The 16,833-nt window shown below is 42.3% G+C and overlaps 1 protein-coding gene across 2 annotated transcripts; it reads left to right on the top strand.

The window, feature by feature from the left end:
• Positions 1-3,934: 3,934 nt before the first annotated feature.
• clint1a (clathrin interactor 1a) lies at positions 3,935-16,258 on the top strand. Of its 2 annotated transcripts, none has more exons than XM_068714476.1 (12): positions 3,935-4,128; positions 7,311-7,415; positions 8,806-8,902; positions 9,233-9,341; positions 9,775-9,936; positions 10,068-10,254; positions 10,629-10,848; positions 10,957-11,038; positions 11,608-11,673; positions 12,145-12,431; positions 13,643-13,844; positions 13,944-16,258. In XM_068714476.1, exons 1-12 carry the CDS (start codon positions 4,088-4,090, stop codon positions 14,231-14,233), a joined length of 1,848 nt encoding a protein of 615 aa, XP_068570577.1. In that variant the 5' UTR covers positions 3,935-4,087; the 3' UTR covers positions 14,234-16,258. The 2 variants fall into 2 exon arrangements, with proteins under 2 accessions (XP_068570577.1, XP_068570576.1); XM_068714475.1 differs by having other exon boundaries at positions 12,142-12,431.
• The last annotated feature ends 575 nt before the right edge of the window (positions 16,259-16,833 follow it).

The following is a 16,833-nucleotide window of genomic DNA, read 5'->3' as shown; positions in this document are numbered from 1 at the left end:
GTATCTCCTCAGTTGTGTTATCTTTGCCAATACTGACTGCATTTCACTTCCCTACAGTATCTCACTGGAACCTCTGCTGTGCTCTCCTCTGTACTCTCTACCTCTCCATTCACTGGTGTTCCATATGCCCTCTAAAGCCCTCTGCTCTGTCCCATTTCTCCCATAGCCTCGGGTCCTTTTTGACACCCCTGGCATGTTAATGGACCAATCGGAGACGCTGTCCTTGAGAATCTCACTTTGGCTCATTTTCATATCCCCCCCACCCACCCCTTCTCTCAGATTTATAACCTCTGCTGCTTACAGCTCCAGATGTTTTGTTCTGTTTTTTACTCTCTGTAATTGCTAATTCAATCTGGTTGTAAAGGAGCAGATGCTCTCAGGACTTGAGCATACCTGTGTGGGTTTCTCTGCGTGTACGTGGGCTTTCTGGCCCATGTATAAAGCAACAGGATTTACTGTAACACCCTGACTCATAAACATAAGCCTTCACAATTACACCCAGCTCATTTCCTCATGTAGGGGAATAAGAAAACAGCAGTGTTAACTTGCGGAGTAATCGCACACTCGCATCAACTTCCATTATACATTGAATTACTGCCCCCCTAAATCACGGCGGCTGATGTTTGCCGGTTAAGCAGGATTGACAGTTGGCTTTGGAGCTCCAAACTGTGGTGGGAGCCTCTCTCATCAGCCTCCCTGTATTTTTTTTCTGTCATTTTTCTCACCAGGAAAAGTGGCAATCCAGTCCAGTTTAGAGAGTAAAATAAACAGACTGGTTATCCACAGGAATGTGAATGCTACTTTAGTCCCATTAGGAACATCTGTGTATGTGGTTTGAGATCACAGCGGGTTGTCTGTGTGACTTTGAACATGTGACAAGTGGCCTCATTGTTTTCAGCATAATTCAATACCTACATACTGTGACAGATATGCTCCATGCACTTGCACACACATCCGTGCTGTACGCGCACATATTTACTACACATCTACATGAAAGCATACACACCCTCAAACATCAGTCCTTGCTCACATGCCCACACACACTCGCACCACAGTGGACCTGTCATGTGTCATGGAGACAGGGGTCAGATACTGTGTGATGTGTGTGGGGGTTATATCGCTTGGGAAAAGGACCAAAGATCTTACCGGGGCTGCAAGAGGGCCAACAATAACAGCCTGAAATATAACAGCAGTGAAAGAACCCCTCGCTCTGACAGGAGGGAAGCCGGGCCCCATGCAAGTGACTCCACAGATCAGAACCTCTTCTGTGGGCACAAAGATGGGGGCGGGATCGTTGATTCATAGCTAATGTGCAAAACAAAGAACATTGTTTTCTAATGACATTGTAAAACTGCAAAAGCAGAAGAAAAAAAAGCACAGAGTTTTTCAAAAGATTGGAAGCACATGTTTTGCAGAGAAAGAATAATAGCAGAGTTGTAGAGCACATTCCCAAGTCGAGATGATGTTCTGACCACATTTGTCATGGGAACTTCAGCCATGTAAACACACAGCCTCGACCCCCAGTGGTCGCACTGACTGACACACACTCACGCCTGCACAGACCCCAAACACACTCACCCTCTGTGCAATACGCCAGCCGTCTGCAGCACCAGAAAAGTCAGAGTGCCCCCTAGTGTTGCTTGTGTTACAATTACATCCTGTTTATCCGGCTTACTTTTTCATCTCCTTCAACTCCAAAGTTGGTAGTGACAACTTGGTCTCAGTAGACCAAATTGATGATCAACTGAGGAGCAAGATGATGAATGGAACGTGGTTATAAAGTATGAAATATCAAGGAAAGGCTGACATTTTTTTTTCTCCATATCTAAAAGAGAGAAAGTGGGTCTACAAGATTTCTTGCAAAGGATGTTTTTGTCTCTCTCTTTCTTTAAATTTAAACTGTCCAAAACAAAAACAAACTCCAAAGCTTGCTTTGACAGCACAATTTAACTGCATAGATATTGTTTGAGATTAGATTTCTGCAATTAAGCTTTCTGCTAACTCCATTTTTTACCACTAAACTGCATTCTATAACATACTGTATTTAAAACACACACACACACACACACACACACACACACACACACACATACAGACGCATCCCTGATTACACACACACATGCATCCTATACATCAGTGTACAGATTTCTGATCTTTAAGGACACAAGAGTTTTTCAATCAAAGCTTTGATTGAATACTTTGCCATCCTCAGCACTCACACACTCACAGATACACACACATTGTTGACAGAGAGTGTCTTGAGCAACATCATTTACCACTTAGGCCCCTCCCCGAGGACCGTGCCATTCTTAATGTGTGGCAGATAGTTTGATAGCTCTGGTTTCTGTCGAGAAGTGCATGTCAATCAACAGCTCGCGTCAACGTCACCGAGGCAAAGTGTTTCTGAAAGATCTTTTTACTGAGTGCCTTTCCATCCATCCTCCTCCGACCCACACACTCGCACAAAAACACACTCGCACATGCACAAACACACACAGAGCCATTTCCATCCCGGCAATCACTTCTCCTGGAGTTCTCCTCTTCGGACGTGTAACAGTAATTGAGGTTGCTCCCTCGGGTGCAGTGCATTCTGGGCTGTTAAGTGCTGTTTCTTGTTGTTTTTTTCTCAAATGGGTTGTATTTTGGCTATTGTGTTGTTTCCTCCTGCTCTCCTATAGAAGTGTAAGCCGTGGGCCATATTTACACGTATCATTAGAGAATAGAGAGTAGGGCATCCGAGGGCTTATTTTGCCCACTGGAATATAAATCAATACGACAAACAGTCTTAATACTTTTTGTATACGCCCAGTCACAGGAGAATCAAAAGAAAGACTACTGCCAGTCGATTTCTTTTTCCTCATGAATCGACTGTGTCTGTTTAAGATGATGTTCAGTCAGTCAAGGGTGTTCACTTGCTACGCTGACCTCCCTGCTCACCACATCGGGCCTGGGTAGCGTACACCCTGTGACCTTTCTGCACGTTGATGACGTTGTCCGTCCAGAAGAGGGAGTGATTGATCTGGATTGACACAAACAGCCAGTGCCCTGCCTGGCCTGTCACACAGCATCACTGGGTCATTGTAGCATGCCTGAATGCCAGATGAGGAGGGATGGAGAACACACAGGGTGGTGACCTGCAGACGAGGATGTAGGCTATAGTTTTGAGGAAGATGGAACACATTTGGACAAAAAAAAACAACAGGTTTAACAATAAACCACAGTTAGCAGTGTAAAGTCAAAGCTGGCAAATATCACTTCAAAATAGAAACAAGCAATAAATTAAGGATAGAACATTAGAAATTGAGCTTTCTGGATAATATAGCCTGACAGATAATAGAAACTTTTTTTTTTTTTTTTTAAATAAATGAGTCACTTCAAAACATAAACTTGGAAAACGATGTAATGTAATTACCATTTTAAAATTACCGCAAACATACTTGGGTATATCTGTACTGTAATTTATTGTTACTTATTTACATTTATAGTGCTAACAATAAACAACATTATTAAATATCAGTCATACTCAACTGGATAAATGCTCACTTTATGCATCACCAACATGAATAGAAACCACAATAGCTACCTATACAAAACCACATTTAGATTTTGCCTCAGGTAATGCTGTTGGACTACTTTTCCCAACCAGGGCCACTGGCATTTATATTATAATAGGATTGTTCTGTTGTTCTTTTTAACCCAGTGAACCCTCATGGATACTTGATGGGATTGCAGAGGTCCTCAGAAACTCGAGTAACTGGTTTTCTCTATTGTTTTATAATTGTGTACGAAGTCAAAAGCTGTTTTTAATCCATTTAAAAGGGATAATGTTCTTACAGTATCAATGCGGGAGACTGAGGCCCGGACGCTAATCAGGAACTACAACTCCAATGCTGCTTTACGCAACTTTGATGACGTTACATCGGCATTTCCCGTAGTAACCTTTCCTGCCTGTTGGTGCGTTTGCGCCTTCTGTCTTGAAAGAGAGGTGAAGAAGAGTTTACTTTACAGAGTTCAGGGTTTGGTTGCGGTGTTCGTGTGGAGTAAAGGGTTTTGTTCGAGGCAGAAAGCCCATTTTCACGGAGCCAAGATGCTGAACATGTGGAAGGTTCGGGAGTTGGTTGACAAAGCGTAAGTATCCCCCAACTACAGTACGTCTATGTCGCGTTGTGTGTGCCTGTAGTTTACCTGTTTGAAAGAGACACGTACCCAAAACTTTGACGTCACGTCACTCGAACAAGTTAGCTAGCATGTATGCTACTAGCAAGTTAGTTAGTTAGCTGACTTTGACAAATACTATTTGTCTTAGAAGCGTCCACTCTTTGTCACTGTCGTTTTGCCTGGTCTTTTGTTTAGTGTGGGATAACATTTACACTGTTATGAGATCACTTTAGCTTTTTGTTTAATCATTTTGTCCGACAGTGTAAGCTAACTCACTTAGCCGACAAGCTAGCTAATTATCTAGCCTGCTGGCTAGGTGGCTAACCGTCCTGGCTAGCCAGCTAAGCTAGTTTGACAGCTCCTGGGCTGAATAATCAGCGGGCAGTTTTTATCATGTTAATGCGTTAATGCACACAATCTTACCACCCTTGCTTTGCTACTACTGTCTGGAAGTATTTGTAAAGCTCCATTGAGTATAGACATGCGTTACTCTCCTATATTATTGTTGACACTTGTGGATAAGTTAACGTTACACTTCATGCTACAGTAGCAATAACTTACTGTATATTAAGTCAGTTCATAAACAAAGTAACGCCACATGAGTGAATTACTTTGTTGTATACTCTGGAACGCTATTATAGTGGAACTAGCAAGACAACAAAGACCTCAATATGTCTACATGTCGAACGTATCACCTCCATAATACAGAACGTTTTACAGCTTTTTTCTACACAACTGATGCAGCAACTATAACCACGTCCAATGCTACGTTACAGCGCCCTTTTTACATATTTGTTATATCACTAAATTACGTGTGGTTAAGCTATATTAGCTTAATTAATTTTGTAGGACGCTGAAGAACAACAACAGCGCCACAACAGAGCACTTATTAATCAGTGACCAGTGATCCTGCAGTGTTTTGCAACTTGTTGGTGGATGTCCAGCTGCTAACTTAAGTTCAAGGATTCGATGATGTAAGCTCAACACAGAATTTGTTGTACTTTCCACCAGGTGTAACATATGTACACTGTGAATCCCTGGTGCTTGTGCACTCATAATGAGTCATAGTTTGATGGCCTTGACAGTCCAAGTCTGCATGGCTAGCAGTAGTAATGTAGTACCTGAAAGTATATATCAGCCAAGCCTGAACTTAGGCAACACCTTGAGGATAGCATGTCTTTTGTTCTGCTTTGAATGCTGGTTTATTTACAGTTGCTGACTAAACGTGAGCATGTTGTCCTGCACTGTAGGTTTATAGGTTATTGCATAAACTTCAAAGTTTTAATGGCTACTTTTGCGAACCCAGGGAGACAATGGGGTGTTCTTAAGTCCATCCAAGAAGGCATTCCTGATGAATGCACTTGTCTCCCTGGAGTGTGACCTCCTGGAACATGGGTTACTGGGACAGAGAGAGAGACAGAGAGGGGCCCAGACCAAGACAGAGAAAAGGGGAAAGGTGCAAGTTTTAATGATTTAAGTGATGGGAGTTTCCATGTTCAATTTCCTCCTAGTTTCATTGACATCAAGGGTGTTGAAAGCGATTGTTTTTTAACACTCAGAAATTGTCCCTTTTTAGTATCGACTCAAATTTTCATATAGTGTCACCAAGCTGGGAGTCCTTCTGACTAACCATGTGGCATAATGCAACATTTCCTGTTTATTGGTTAAGGTGAGGTTTCTGCTGAGGCAGGACATGCAAGCAAATGTTTTATCCTGTTTCAAGTAGGTTTTGCAATGAATGGAAGCACCATTTGTTATATGAAGAATAAGGTTCAATTGGATTAATGAGTAACAGCAAGGGAATTTTCTTTTTGACATACAGCACACACTACAGCAATCTAACGGAAATCTGTGTGATAGTGTGTCACTGTGAGAGAGTATCACAACTTCCGTTTTATCTGACAGGACCCACAACTACGGAGAGATAACAAGTTGCACTACTATATCATATTCGCTTATGTTTTGCCTGTCATTTGTGTAAACATGTAGCTTTGTGCAGTATCAGTAACATAGCTAGAGAGACCCAGGATAAGTGCAGTTAGTAGCATAGCACACAATGTAATCGGAAAGACTCCTCAAACAGACACATTTTTAAATAATTTTGTTGTCCTAGATGAAATTTTACAAATGAGTGTATGTTGTCTGAGTGGTAACCATACCAACTTTTTTCTATAACCAAAGCGAAGGTGTTTTTCTCCACCCATCAATTCAATGCTGCTCCCTCAGGCCCTGTACATTATATTGCTGACGTGGCAGTAGTGAGGAAGGAAGGCTGTTTTTGGCTGAAGCTGTGACGGCGCTTACTAAATAATTTGGAATATGGTGCCTTTTTTTTTTTTATAGATTATACGTCTGTAGTCCTGTATGAAACCATTCTCATTTAAGGTTATAGAATATAAAATGATTGCACTTAGGCCACTAGCCACGGAGAAGGTTTTGGCTGTATGCTGCACATACTCAATTCAATTTCCACCTCAATGTAAATGTGCCGGAGTTAGCTAGAGAGCAAATGTTTGTCTACAGCCCCTCGGAAGGTTATTACAAATTCGTGGCTTAATATCATCAACACATTCCTACAGCACACACTATTGTACAGCACAATACAACACAATTTGAGACAATGCAATAAAATACATAAATCATGATTCTGAATATGTTGACAGGCTGCCAAACCCGCTAACTCTGTTGAGTATGCAATTTAGAAAACAAGCTCTCTATTTATCTGAGATTATTAGTGAGCCACCATTTATACTGTCTGTTTCCTCCCATTTAACTTCCCTTTTTATTTCTGTGTTACTTTCTTAGAATGTCAACAAGCAAGAGCTGGCCCACAGTTTTACTCTGCTCCATTTGAGGTCTCAGTCATGTGTTTGTTTTGAACACAGATTTGCATTTGCTTGTTTAGTCTCCTATTTTTGGTTTTGATTAGTAGTTAGACTCAGCGCACACACACAAGCACTCCTTATTGTCCCCTTGTCATTTTAGCCTCTGAAATGACAAATGTCTGGGCGTGGCTCTAATAAGAGAACCTTTCATCTACTGTTGTCCATGTTGTGGTTATCTAGGAGGCCACATATTTTAAACTGCCATGCAGAATACTTAACATAGGCATGATCAATGAAGTAATGTTTCTCTTTTATCATACTGCACAGAACCAACGTGGTGATGAACTACTCAGAGGTGGAGTCTAAAGTCAGAGAGGCCACTAATGACGACGCATGGGGACCGTCGGGACAACTGATGAGTGAAATCTCCAGGTGAGGACACCTCGTAGTGTTGTACGATATGCCCTGCTGAAAAGCACCACGGGTATTTGTTCATAAAGTCAAATTGCAGAAAGATTTTCTTGAAAGACTACTCCATCCCCTAAATGATCATTTGTATAACAGCTACACAACCTGTTTGTTTGAATTCTTGAAGAAAACTTGCATGCCTAAACGGTAAATGAAGAATCCACAAACTGAAGTAAATGGGGGTCACATTTTACAACAGTAAAACCTTGTCAAAACATCAACTCTCACAAAACTCCTGCACTATAATCAAGTTTCAGTTATACAGTTGTATGCTCACTACTTCACATACACATGCATTTTCACAAAAATTCACAAAAAAGGCCAGACAAATAGTGTGCCTGTGCAAGCATGAGATTGTTTATGCGTGAGTGTTTTAAAAAGTGAGGTTTAGTGAAAATGCATGTTTGGACAGTAGTGAGCATACTACTGGATAAATGAGGCGTTGATCGTATTTACTTCAGTTCAATTCGATCCAGACTTTTCTGTTTTTGTATTCTTCTTTCACCGTAGAGGCGTGCAAGAAAAATAAAGTTTTTCTTCACAAATTCAAGGTATCACAGGGTGAATAATTGATACACAAATAGTTAATTTTGGGGTTAATGTATTCCTTTTAAAGCTCTTTTTGACTGCAGGAACACTTTTAGGAAATTCCCCTCCATTTCGACCACAGGAACCCATTTTAAGCTTTAGTTTTTGACACATGACCACAAAAGTTTCCAAGGTAGTATTTTTCTGCTGGCCAGAAACTACCGTACCACTGTAGTCAGTACTGAACACAACTCCTCCCAACTGCTCCAACATGTACAGCATTCATTCAAGCTGCTGCAGTCAGTGCTTAGGCAGAGATAGGAGTGTTAAGATGTTCTCTTGTTAGTGACATCTAAATGCTAATTATGTAGCTGACTAGAGACGTGTGAAACTAAACTTTACTTTGTAATTGTGGATACATATGTAAGCAGAAAATTAACCAGATGAAACACAGAGATCTCTTTTCCTACATTAATTCAGACATTACAGTACCAGTAAATTACAAACAACAAGACAATGACCCGAACCATAATTTACAGTGTTGTTGTATTAATGGGTGTCACTTTTAGTTCTTTTATCAGTGTGAATTGCCCAATCTTTGCAGTGACACACAGACACAAATGTCCCAAAGGAACCTGTCGCTCCTGAAATACTTTCTGAGTTTAGTTCTTTGGGCTCCATAGTACAAAGTAGTCTTTTCTTCAAACGCTGTAAACAGACTAACCAGTCCAATTGTTGTTTGCCATGCATTGGAGATTAAAACGTTTTCCCTAACAGTACAACGTCTCCCTCTTTCTCTTTCTTCTGTCAATGTTTATGTAATCAGAGCCACCTTCATGTATGAGCAGTTCCCAGAGGTGATGAACATGCTGTGGGCCCGCATGCTGAGGGATAACAAGAAGAACTGGCGGAGAGTCTACAAGGTCTGCCACAGTACTGTTGCAACATCCCACAAACAGACATGCGCCATTACGACTCAGGGCTTGAAGGCCTAAGCAACAAATACAGTTTTCACCTAAAACTTTGGACCAGACCCAACTCGGAGCCATCTGTTAACTTTAATGTCAAATTTTCTCCTCATTACTTACAGGCAGGAATAATATTTTTATAAAAATTCACAAAACAAAAACAGTTGACTGTGAATAGGAACTGCTGATGCTTCACACAGTTAACATGCTATGAATTGAGGGTTGCGATGAATCAAATCATTCCCATAACAAGTTAAGACTCAACACTTTTTGTCTGTTTCTCAGTCCCTGCTGCTGCTGGCCCATCTCATCAGGAATGGATCAGAGAGGGTCGTTACCAGTACCAGAGAACACCTGTATGACCTCAGATCATTAGAAAGCTACCACTTTGTAGGTAAGGTATCCTTCTGTATTATTTCTCTCATTTATACCATCTGTGCATGTTGGAGTACCTAAAAAAAAAAAAAAAAACTTGCTCAGCATAAAACACTTTGCTTTTTTCAAATTTTGCTTTGATTGTGAGAGACACTCTCCACACCTCAGCATTGCAGAGTTTAGTGTTTATTAACAATAGCTTCAGTGTGAGCTTTAATGAATGAGTAGAGGCTCTAAGCACTGCTTAGTCCACAAACCCTTAAACCACACACACACACACACACACACACACACACACACACACACACACACACACACACACACACACACACACAGCCCTAAAGCTGCTTTCACTCTTCCCAACCATGTGTGTATTTGAGGTGCAGTTTACAAAAAAAAAAAGAGTTGCTGATCCAGTCATTATTTTACTGTCAATGTTTCTGTGTCTCTAGATGAGAACGGGAAGGACCAAGGTGTGAATGTGCGTCAGAAGGTGAAGGAGACGGTAGATTTTGTCCAGGATGACGACCGGCTAAGGGAAGAACGAAAAAAGTCAAAGAAGAACAAAGACAAATACATCGGGGTATCCTCAGACAGTATGGGGTACCGATACTGTAAGTTCTCGGTTGAGTAATATTAAGCAGACTTATGATCAACAAAAACTTTTGGGTTTTAATTCAATTCATGTCCTCTTTTTCTTCTGCTTCTATCTCCTTTTCCGTCTACTTGAATCCCTTCCCTCCAGCGGGGGACCGGTACGACTCCAGCGATAATAGCCGGGGAAAGTGGGACGACGACTGGGAGAGAAATAAAGGGCAATTCCCCTTCAGCGAGAAATTGGGGGAGATCAGCGACAAAATCGGCAGCACCATCGACGATACCATAAGCAGATTTAGGAAGAAGGAGAGAGACGACTCACCGGATCGATTTAGGTTGGAGACGGACAAGTTCTCTTATTTATATCTAGTGCCATTTGGAGCTGAAAGGCACAAACCATGTTCCAAATATGAACAAACAAATTAAAAATAGAAAGAATTACACTTGATTTCACTCTCAATCTGTTTTCTGAGCACTGCTTTCAATAGTCCTTTATTGTCACGTTAGAGAAACAAGTCAAACTTTTCAAATACATTGTGAATATACCTGTAAATGAAATACTGATCAAAGAGAGTAAAAAAGTACAAATAACTGTAGATAACAGTAAGGCCTCATCCAGAACATGGTTTGTACTTTGGTTCTTTTTGTTCCTTTATGGAAATACGAAGACTATCTGTATCCTCAACTTGGGCCGTTATTGTCTCCATAGTGACAACGAGGAGGACCGGGGTCGCTCGTCTCACAATGGCCAGTCAGGAAAAGAATTCAAAGATGAAGAGGAGACCGTAACCACCAAGAGTGTACACATAGTCCAAGCAACAGAGACTACGGCAACACGCAAGAGAGGAGGGGTCCCGTCTAAAATAGTGGACTTGGGAGCCGCAGCCCACTATGTGGGAGATAAGAGCCCAGTCACCACCGCCAAACAGGTAACAAGAGCACATGCGAACATAGAAGATACAACTTTATTGATGTGTGTGTATATAGTTGTAGTTGTGCATGGACCCTGATCTTTTTGTAAATGTTGTTTACTGCAGCCAGCAGCCCCCCAGCCCTCCAGTACCATCCTAGCTGACCTATTTATGGTGGACTCCACACCGAGCCAGCCGACCGCCACAGGTATAATGTCACTAACTTCAAGTAGCACTCTGACATTTTGTGAAATGTGCTTGTTGTTGTTGCTGTCTCACCAGAGAAGATTTGGATCAATTCCTATGCTGAAATCCCAGAAATGCAACTGATACCAGATACCAGTTCAGCATCATTTAGCACCTCAGGGGAACTTCACTGGTCTCTTCCCAAAAGCAAAACTACACCTTCCAGAAGCCCCAAATATCTTATTTATTCTCAGCAAACAAGCGAGACACCAGTAACTCCACAGTAACTGCAGGACTACACTCTGCAGTGACGGTGCCCAGCTGCTGATGCTAGCTTCAGATTTTGCGGACAGCACGGGGAGGGAGTTGATGTATAGGAACTAAGTGTGCCAGATGTTTTTGGAGCAGTCCCTGGTGAATGCAGAGGGCGGGAGCACTGAACAGATGTTTGGTCCTCTCCACCTATCCACTGCCACCACCCCTCCCCTCCCTCCTACACTTCTGACACTGAAGGAATGCTAACTATGGTAGAATGACACCTGGAGCCGGCTTGTTTAAAATTGATGTGTTTGTGTTTCTATCTCAATGCAGAACTGATCAGTGGATTTGCTGACTTCTCCTCACCTGCTGCCTCTGGCGGCCTCTCCTCAGTATCTGGTGGGTTTCAAGACTTTCTTTTTCTTTTGCGTTAGTGTGTGCTGTGCTGTTGCCGCCATACTGCTAGAATATTCAGAGAGAAGCCCTGGCCATATGGAGCCTGCTACCTGCTCTGCATAACAAGAACAGACACACATCAACTCCTGTTATGGATGACAAGGAGACAGGGACAGAGGAAGGAGTTGGTGGGGGTGGAGGGAGCTAAAAGAGATTGAGAGGAGAGATAGAGACAACAAGCAGGGCCAGTTCAATGAAAATTTAAAGCGTTGCACCAGTGGTCACTGAGAATGCCCCGGATAAAGCAAGACTGGCCTTGTGGAAGACTTGATTGTTTATTCTTAATTGATATGACGGGTCCATATCCTTTAGTGACTTTTGTTTGCAGCTCACAATACTAACATCACTGTTTAGATGGCAAATATAGACATTCATGCAACCATCTTTGTTTTCATCTCTTTCTTGTTGCAGCAGCACCTTCCTCGAGCAGTAATGGAGACTTTGGAGAGTGGAACGCTTTCCCCGGAGGTCAGATGCCAGCATCTGCTCAGACTGTCGACACTGGTGGAAATGACCTTTTTGGAGCCATGGCAGGTCCTGCTGCCACCCTCGCCCCGGCTTCAGGCTCCGGTCCAGCCTCAGCAGACCTGTTTGACTTGATGGGGCCAACCCAGTCCCTCAGCTCCTCCCAGAGCCTCAACTTTAGCATGAGCAGCACACAGAGCATGAGCAGCACAGTCCTGCCCCAGTCTAGGTCACAGGTATGCATGACTGCACTCATACAAACACGCATCAGGCACACACATCCCTTTTTTAAATAATTTATTTACATACATATCATTACAAGACTCATGAAGGGTGCTTAAATTATACAGGTGGAAACAAAATATCCTCAGGATAATAACGATGCACTTTATAATTCAGTTTTTATGAATGCAGCGCTAGACTGATACATTTTAAGATCAGATTTTTTTTATCAGAGCTATATGTGTTGATGTATATCTTAGATACTAAAATACAGCATATTATGTTGATAAAAACACTTAATGATTTAAATCTCTCTTAATATCAGTATTGGCCCAAGAAAATGGCCGAGTAACTAAATACCACTTCAGACATTGTTAAAGGTGCTAAATCTGAAATTCAGAGCATATCTATTGCCTCTCAACGGCTAAATTTACCCAGTTATTGGATGTTTTTTTTTTTTTTATAGAATTTGGGCTTGTTGATTTGGCCTTGGCCATCAACTATGAGCACTACGAGTAATATTGTGGCATCGACAAAGAACCTTTTAACCACGTCATGCCGTTGTATGAAGCAGGAAATAAATGGATATCAAATGATTCAAGAAATTCTATATTTAAAGTATGCAAATACTAAAAGATTTTAAAAACATTTACTCACAGTTTTCCCTGATGTGAACCACATTATGCCTTTTACAATAAAGACATACCTTGTGTGACTGAGCGATGGAGGACAAGCATGATGGTGGAGGGTTAACAGGCAGCCTCACCAGATGCTCGTCTCCCCCAGAGACCGCCCACTAACCACCCACTCCTCCTGCTACTGACACGCAGAATGAGAAGAATCAATTTTGAGTTACAAAAACATTAAAAAGCCAAGGAAAGCCTGTGGATGTCGACTGTATTTCCATGTTAAAAGGTTGTTGACCTAAAAAAAAAAAACCTTCATTCTTTGTTTCACTAAGACGACGCCCACCACTCCTTTCCCCTTTAGTTACTGTAGATGTTTTAATGAGCTCAGATAGACAGCAGCTGATTTCTGACAGTATTGACGTTAAGTGGGAGTTTCGAAGGCCTTGAATTATAAGAAAGAAATGTAACTTCTCATCATGTATTTCAGTGTTGGAGTTGTTATCCATCTTATCTCTGTATACGTCTGTGATTTTAGTTTGGATGAGCTCTTTCTCTAACTTTGTGTCTGTCTAACTTTGTCTTTTGTCTTCTGCCAGCCCCTACAGAACATGGGGGGTCCTCTTCAACCGCAGTCCGTCCTGCCTATGCAGCAGGGAATGGCCTCTCAAGGTGCCGGAGCCAAAGCAGCCCTCCCTGCCACCTGGTCAGACCCCTCAGTGAACATCAGCCTGGACTTCCTGGGCCCGGGCGCGCTCCCACCCAAGCAAAGCCAGCCCACACTCAACACCCTCCAACACGGTGAGAGGACTGGTAGATCAGGCTTAACCAGACTCTCCTCCAAAGCACCCCCCCCCCCCCTTCAAATGAGATAATTTGCCTTTGTTCTGTCATTTCCAGGCAACCAGACACCTGCCAACATGCTCTCCCAGGGATTTTCCTGTATGAGCCTTGGAACTACAACAGTTCGACCGCCTGTAAATCCCATGATGCACCCTGGTGCTGGCATGGGAATGGGCATGGGGATGGCAACCAACCAGGGCATGATGGGGATGGGCATGAACATGGGGATGCCACAAGGAGGTATGGCCATGGGGATGCCCAACGCTATGGGAATGGGAATGAACCCTGCAATGGTCCAACAGCCCAAACATGACGCCTTTGCTGACTTCGGCAACTTCGGAAAGTGATGGAACTGCAGAGAAAAGATGTGGTGGTCTCTCTCTCTCTCTCTCTCTCTCTCTCTCTCTCTCTCTCTCTCTCTCTCTCTCTCTCTCTCTCTCTCTCTCTCTCTCTCTCTCTCTCTCTTCCCCCCCCCTCCCTCTCTCTCCCTCTCTCTCCCCCCGTCCATTGGTAAAGGATTGTTATGAGCTGCAAACAAAGAGTACTTGAATAATGTCAACTATACCAATAACCTGCAATCTCCTTACTTATTTTTGTTTTTTATTTTTTAGAAATGCTGTGTAGTGATATGGATCTAAATGAACGTGTTTGTGTTGTGTTTGAACCAACGATCTGTCAGAGTGGTAGTCAGACACACACTGATGACAGTGTGCCTTGTTGGTTCCTTAAGAGTTGGTGAGAAGAAGGACGAGTGTGCCAGAATGTCGGAGGGGGGGGGGGGGGTTGCTTTATAACCTCAATCAAGTGAAATTACCAGAATAGCAAAACAATATCAGTAGCTGCATAATTTAACTTTACAGAATGATGCGTTTTTTTGAATAACACGATCAGCCATTTTAACTTTCTAATGTACATTTACGAATATCAAGTTACCTCTTTTTATGTCATTGCTCTTCCTTTGACCTGTAAATAGAAATCTGGAGCCCTTGCAGATAAGTTATGAAGTTCCTATACGAGAGGCGGTGTGCGAGTGTGAAGAGTTGTATCATGCAGACCAAATCACGACGCATAACGAAGCACATTGACACCTTGTCTTTGTACATAAAGTGTCCACACACTCCAGATGTGGCCTGTCAGTGCTGCAGTGAAAAGCAATGAAGGAGTGTTTGGAGTGAAGGTTATCCATTTAATTTGAGGAGTTTCTCCTTCAACGGACCATCATTTGTGGCCTTTCTTATTGCTATATATATATATATATATCTATATTTTACTTATGAAGACTATTATAATCAGTTTGCATCCAAATGAGATAATCAGTAGGTAGAAAAGGCCTCATACAGGGGTTGTGGGTTCTTGATTACAGCACAGAGTGCCTGAAAGACATTTGCCTTTTTTTTTTCTCTCTCTCTTCAGTTAACCTCTTAGAATGAAATGTGTGCAGTGTTGAGAACGGCTATCGGACCGGAGCTTCTGTACTATGTACAAACATCTGTGTTTGTACGAATGCCTCAAGCCTCGCGTGCCGTCGGTACAGATAACGGATGCAATCGTGTAGTTACCTCGCTCACCGTCAGCGGTAACTTCAAGACAGCCCAAGTTGAACATATATTAGGCTCAACTTAAATCCCGGACTGTTATTAAGATTGCGTCACGCGTCTGTTCATCTCGGTAAAGGCGGCCCTCTCACCTTCCGTCTCTGTTAATGTTACACTTTTTTTTTGTTTAAAACAGCAATCTTAGAAACCGTGTTGCCGTCATAACCGGAAGATTTATGAGAGGGAGTGCTTTCTGCCAGTCGGGGAAGCCGTTTGTACTCACCCAGTAGGTTAGCGCATAATGAACAGTCCACCAGCTCACAGGTCTGGTGGACTACACAGCATTGCTCTTCAGCGGTTCAAGTGCCTGCCGGTGGTTGCCTCCTGACCCTTGTAATGAGTGATAAGTAAATCTCGGCTGCCTAACATTTTTTTTAGTACGTCAACGACTAGATAAATAATTCACTGACCGGAGGAGAAGGCGGTGGATTCTGCAGCCCAGAGAGCATTGAGGTTCTTGAAGCTTTCCTAGTCTCCCGAGGGCTCGAGAGGCCGAGCACACTAACACGTAGTAGCCTTTGCGTCGGAGCCTGAAGCATTAAAATGACCAAAATCTGTTTGCTGTTTTTTCTAAAATATATCAGTAGAGGTTTGTTTTATTCATTTTGTACTTGGAATTGATTTGATCTTCTCTAAAATGGGATTGTTACTGAAACACTAGCATATGCAAATGTAAAAAAAGAAAATCCTTTGAGAAAATTAAATTTTGCATTGTTCCCATTTCGATTTGATTTCCACATTGATTCTTTATCTACAACATTAAACAGTTGATTGAAACGTGTTAATGGTGTGTGTTATTTGGTGTGCTGTGTCATTAGCCTCATTCAAAAGAGCTTCAAGCAGCAAAAGGGACGCCGCCGCGCTCAACTTTGAAATTACATTTAGTTAATGCGAGTTTGTGAACTTAGTAGTTTGAGGTAATAAAGAGAGGTCGGCGGTAAGTATGCACAAATTACAAATTACATTAATAAGGCAGGAAGCCACGAATGTAGACTAACAATACGTGCAAATCAGACTATAAATGATCCCGCTCGATACCAAATCCATAGGGTGCCACTGCAAAGTGAACATACAGGAGCAGAATGTAGCTCTCAATAAGACATTATGGGATGTAACCGCTAACACGTTCACTAGAATAAGGCTTAGAGACTGGTGCAGTGGCTGTTGGAGTTTAACGTACAGAAATGTTACTTTGTCCTTTAATATCATTCAGCTGGTGTACAGTTTGCCCTGCCGAGATGGATGGCCTGATTACTGATACACTCAGGAGGAGGCTTGTGTAGTCTAATTGCGGCCCGTCTCTCCACCACCAGTGCTTCCTTCTCATAGAGTACCGAGGTTTGTTGGAGCAC

The sequence above is a fragment of the Cebidichthys violaceus genome, unplaced genomic scaffold, assembly GCF_023349555.1.
Source record: "Cebidichthys violaceus isolate CVI_PGR_0920_01 unplaced genomic scaffold, fCebVio1.0.p SCAF_2, whole genome shotgun sequence".
Taxonomy (NCBI): Eukaryota; Metazoa; Chordata; class Actinopteri; order Perciformes; family Stichaeidae; genus Cebidichthys; species Cebidichthys violaceus.
The sequence above is the reverse complement of the archived record's forward strand: the minus strand, read 5'-3'. Positions and strand labels throughout refer to the sequence as shown.

What these genes read in the sequence shown, in the direction of transcription:
- clint1a (XM_068714475.1), top strand. Translation starts at nt 4,088, where the DNA reads ATGCTGAACATGTGGAAGGTTCGGGAGTTGGTTGACAAAGC. An exon ending in ACTGGCGGAGAGTCTACAAG is followed by an intron (nt 8,903 to 9,232) that starts GTCTGCCACAGT and finishes TCTGTTTCTCAG; the next exon opens with TCCCTGCTGCTGCTGGCCCA. An exon ending in GACTCACCGGATCGATTTAG is followed by an intron (nt 10,255 to 10,628) that starts GTTGGAGACGGA and finishes TTGTCTCCATAG; the next exon opens with TGACAACGAGGAGGACCGGG.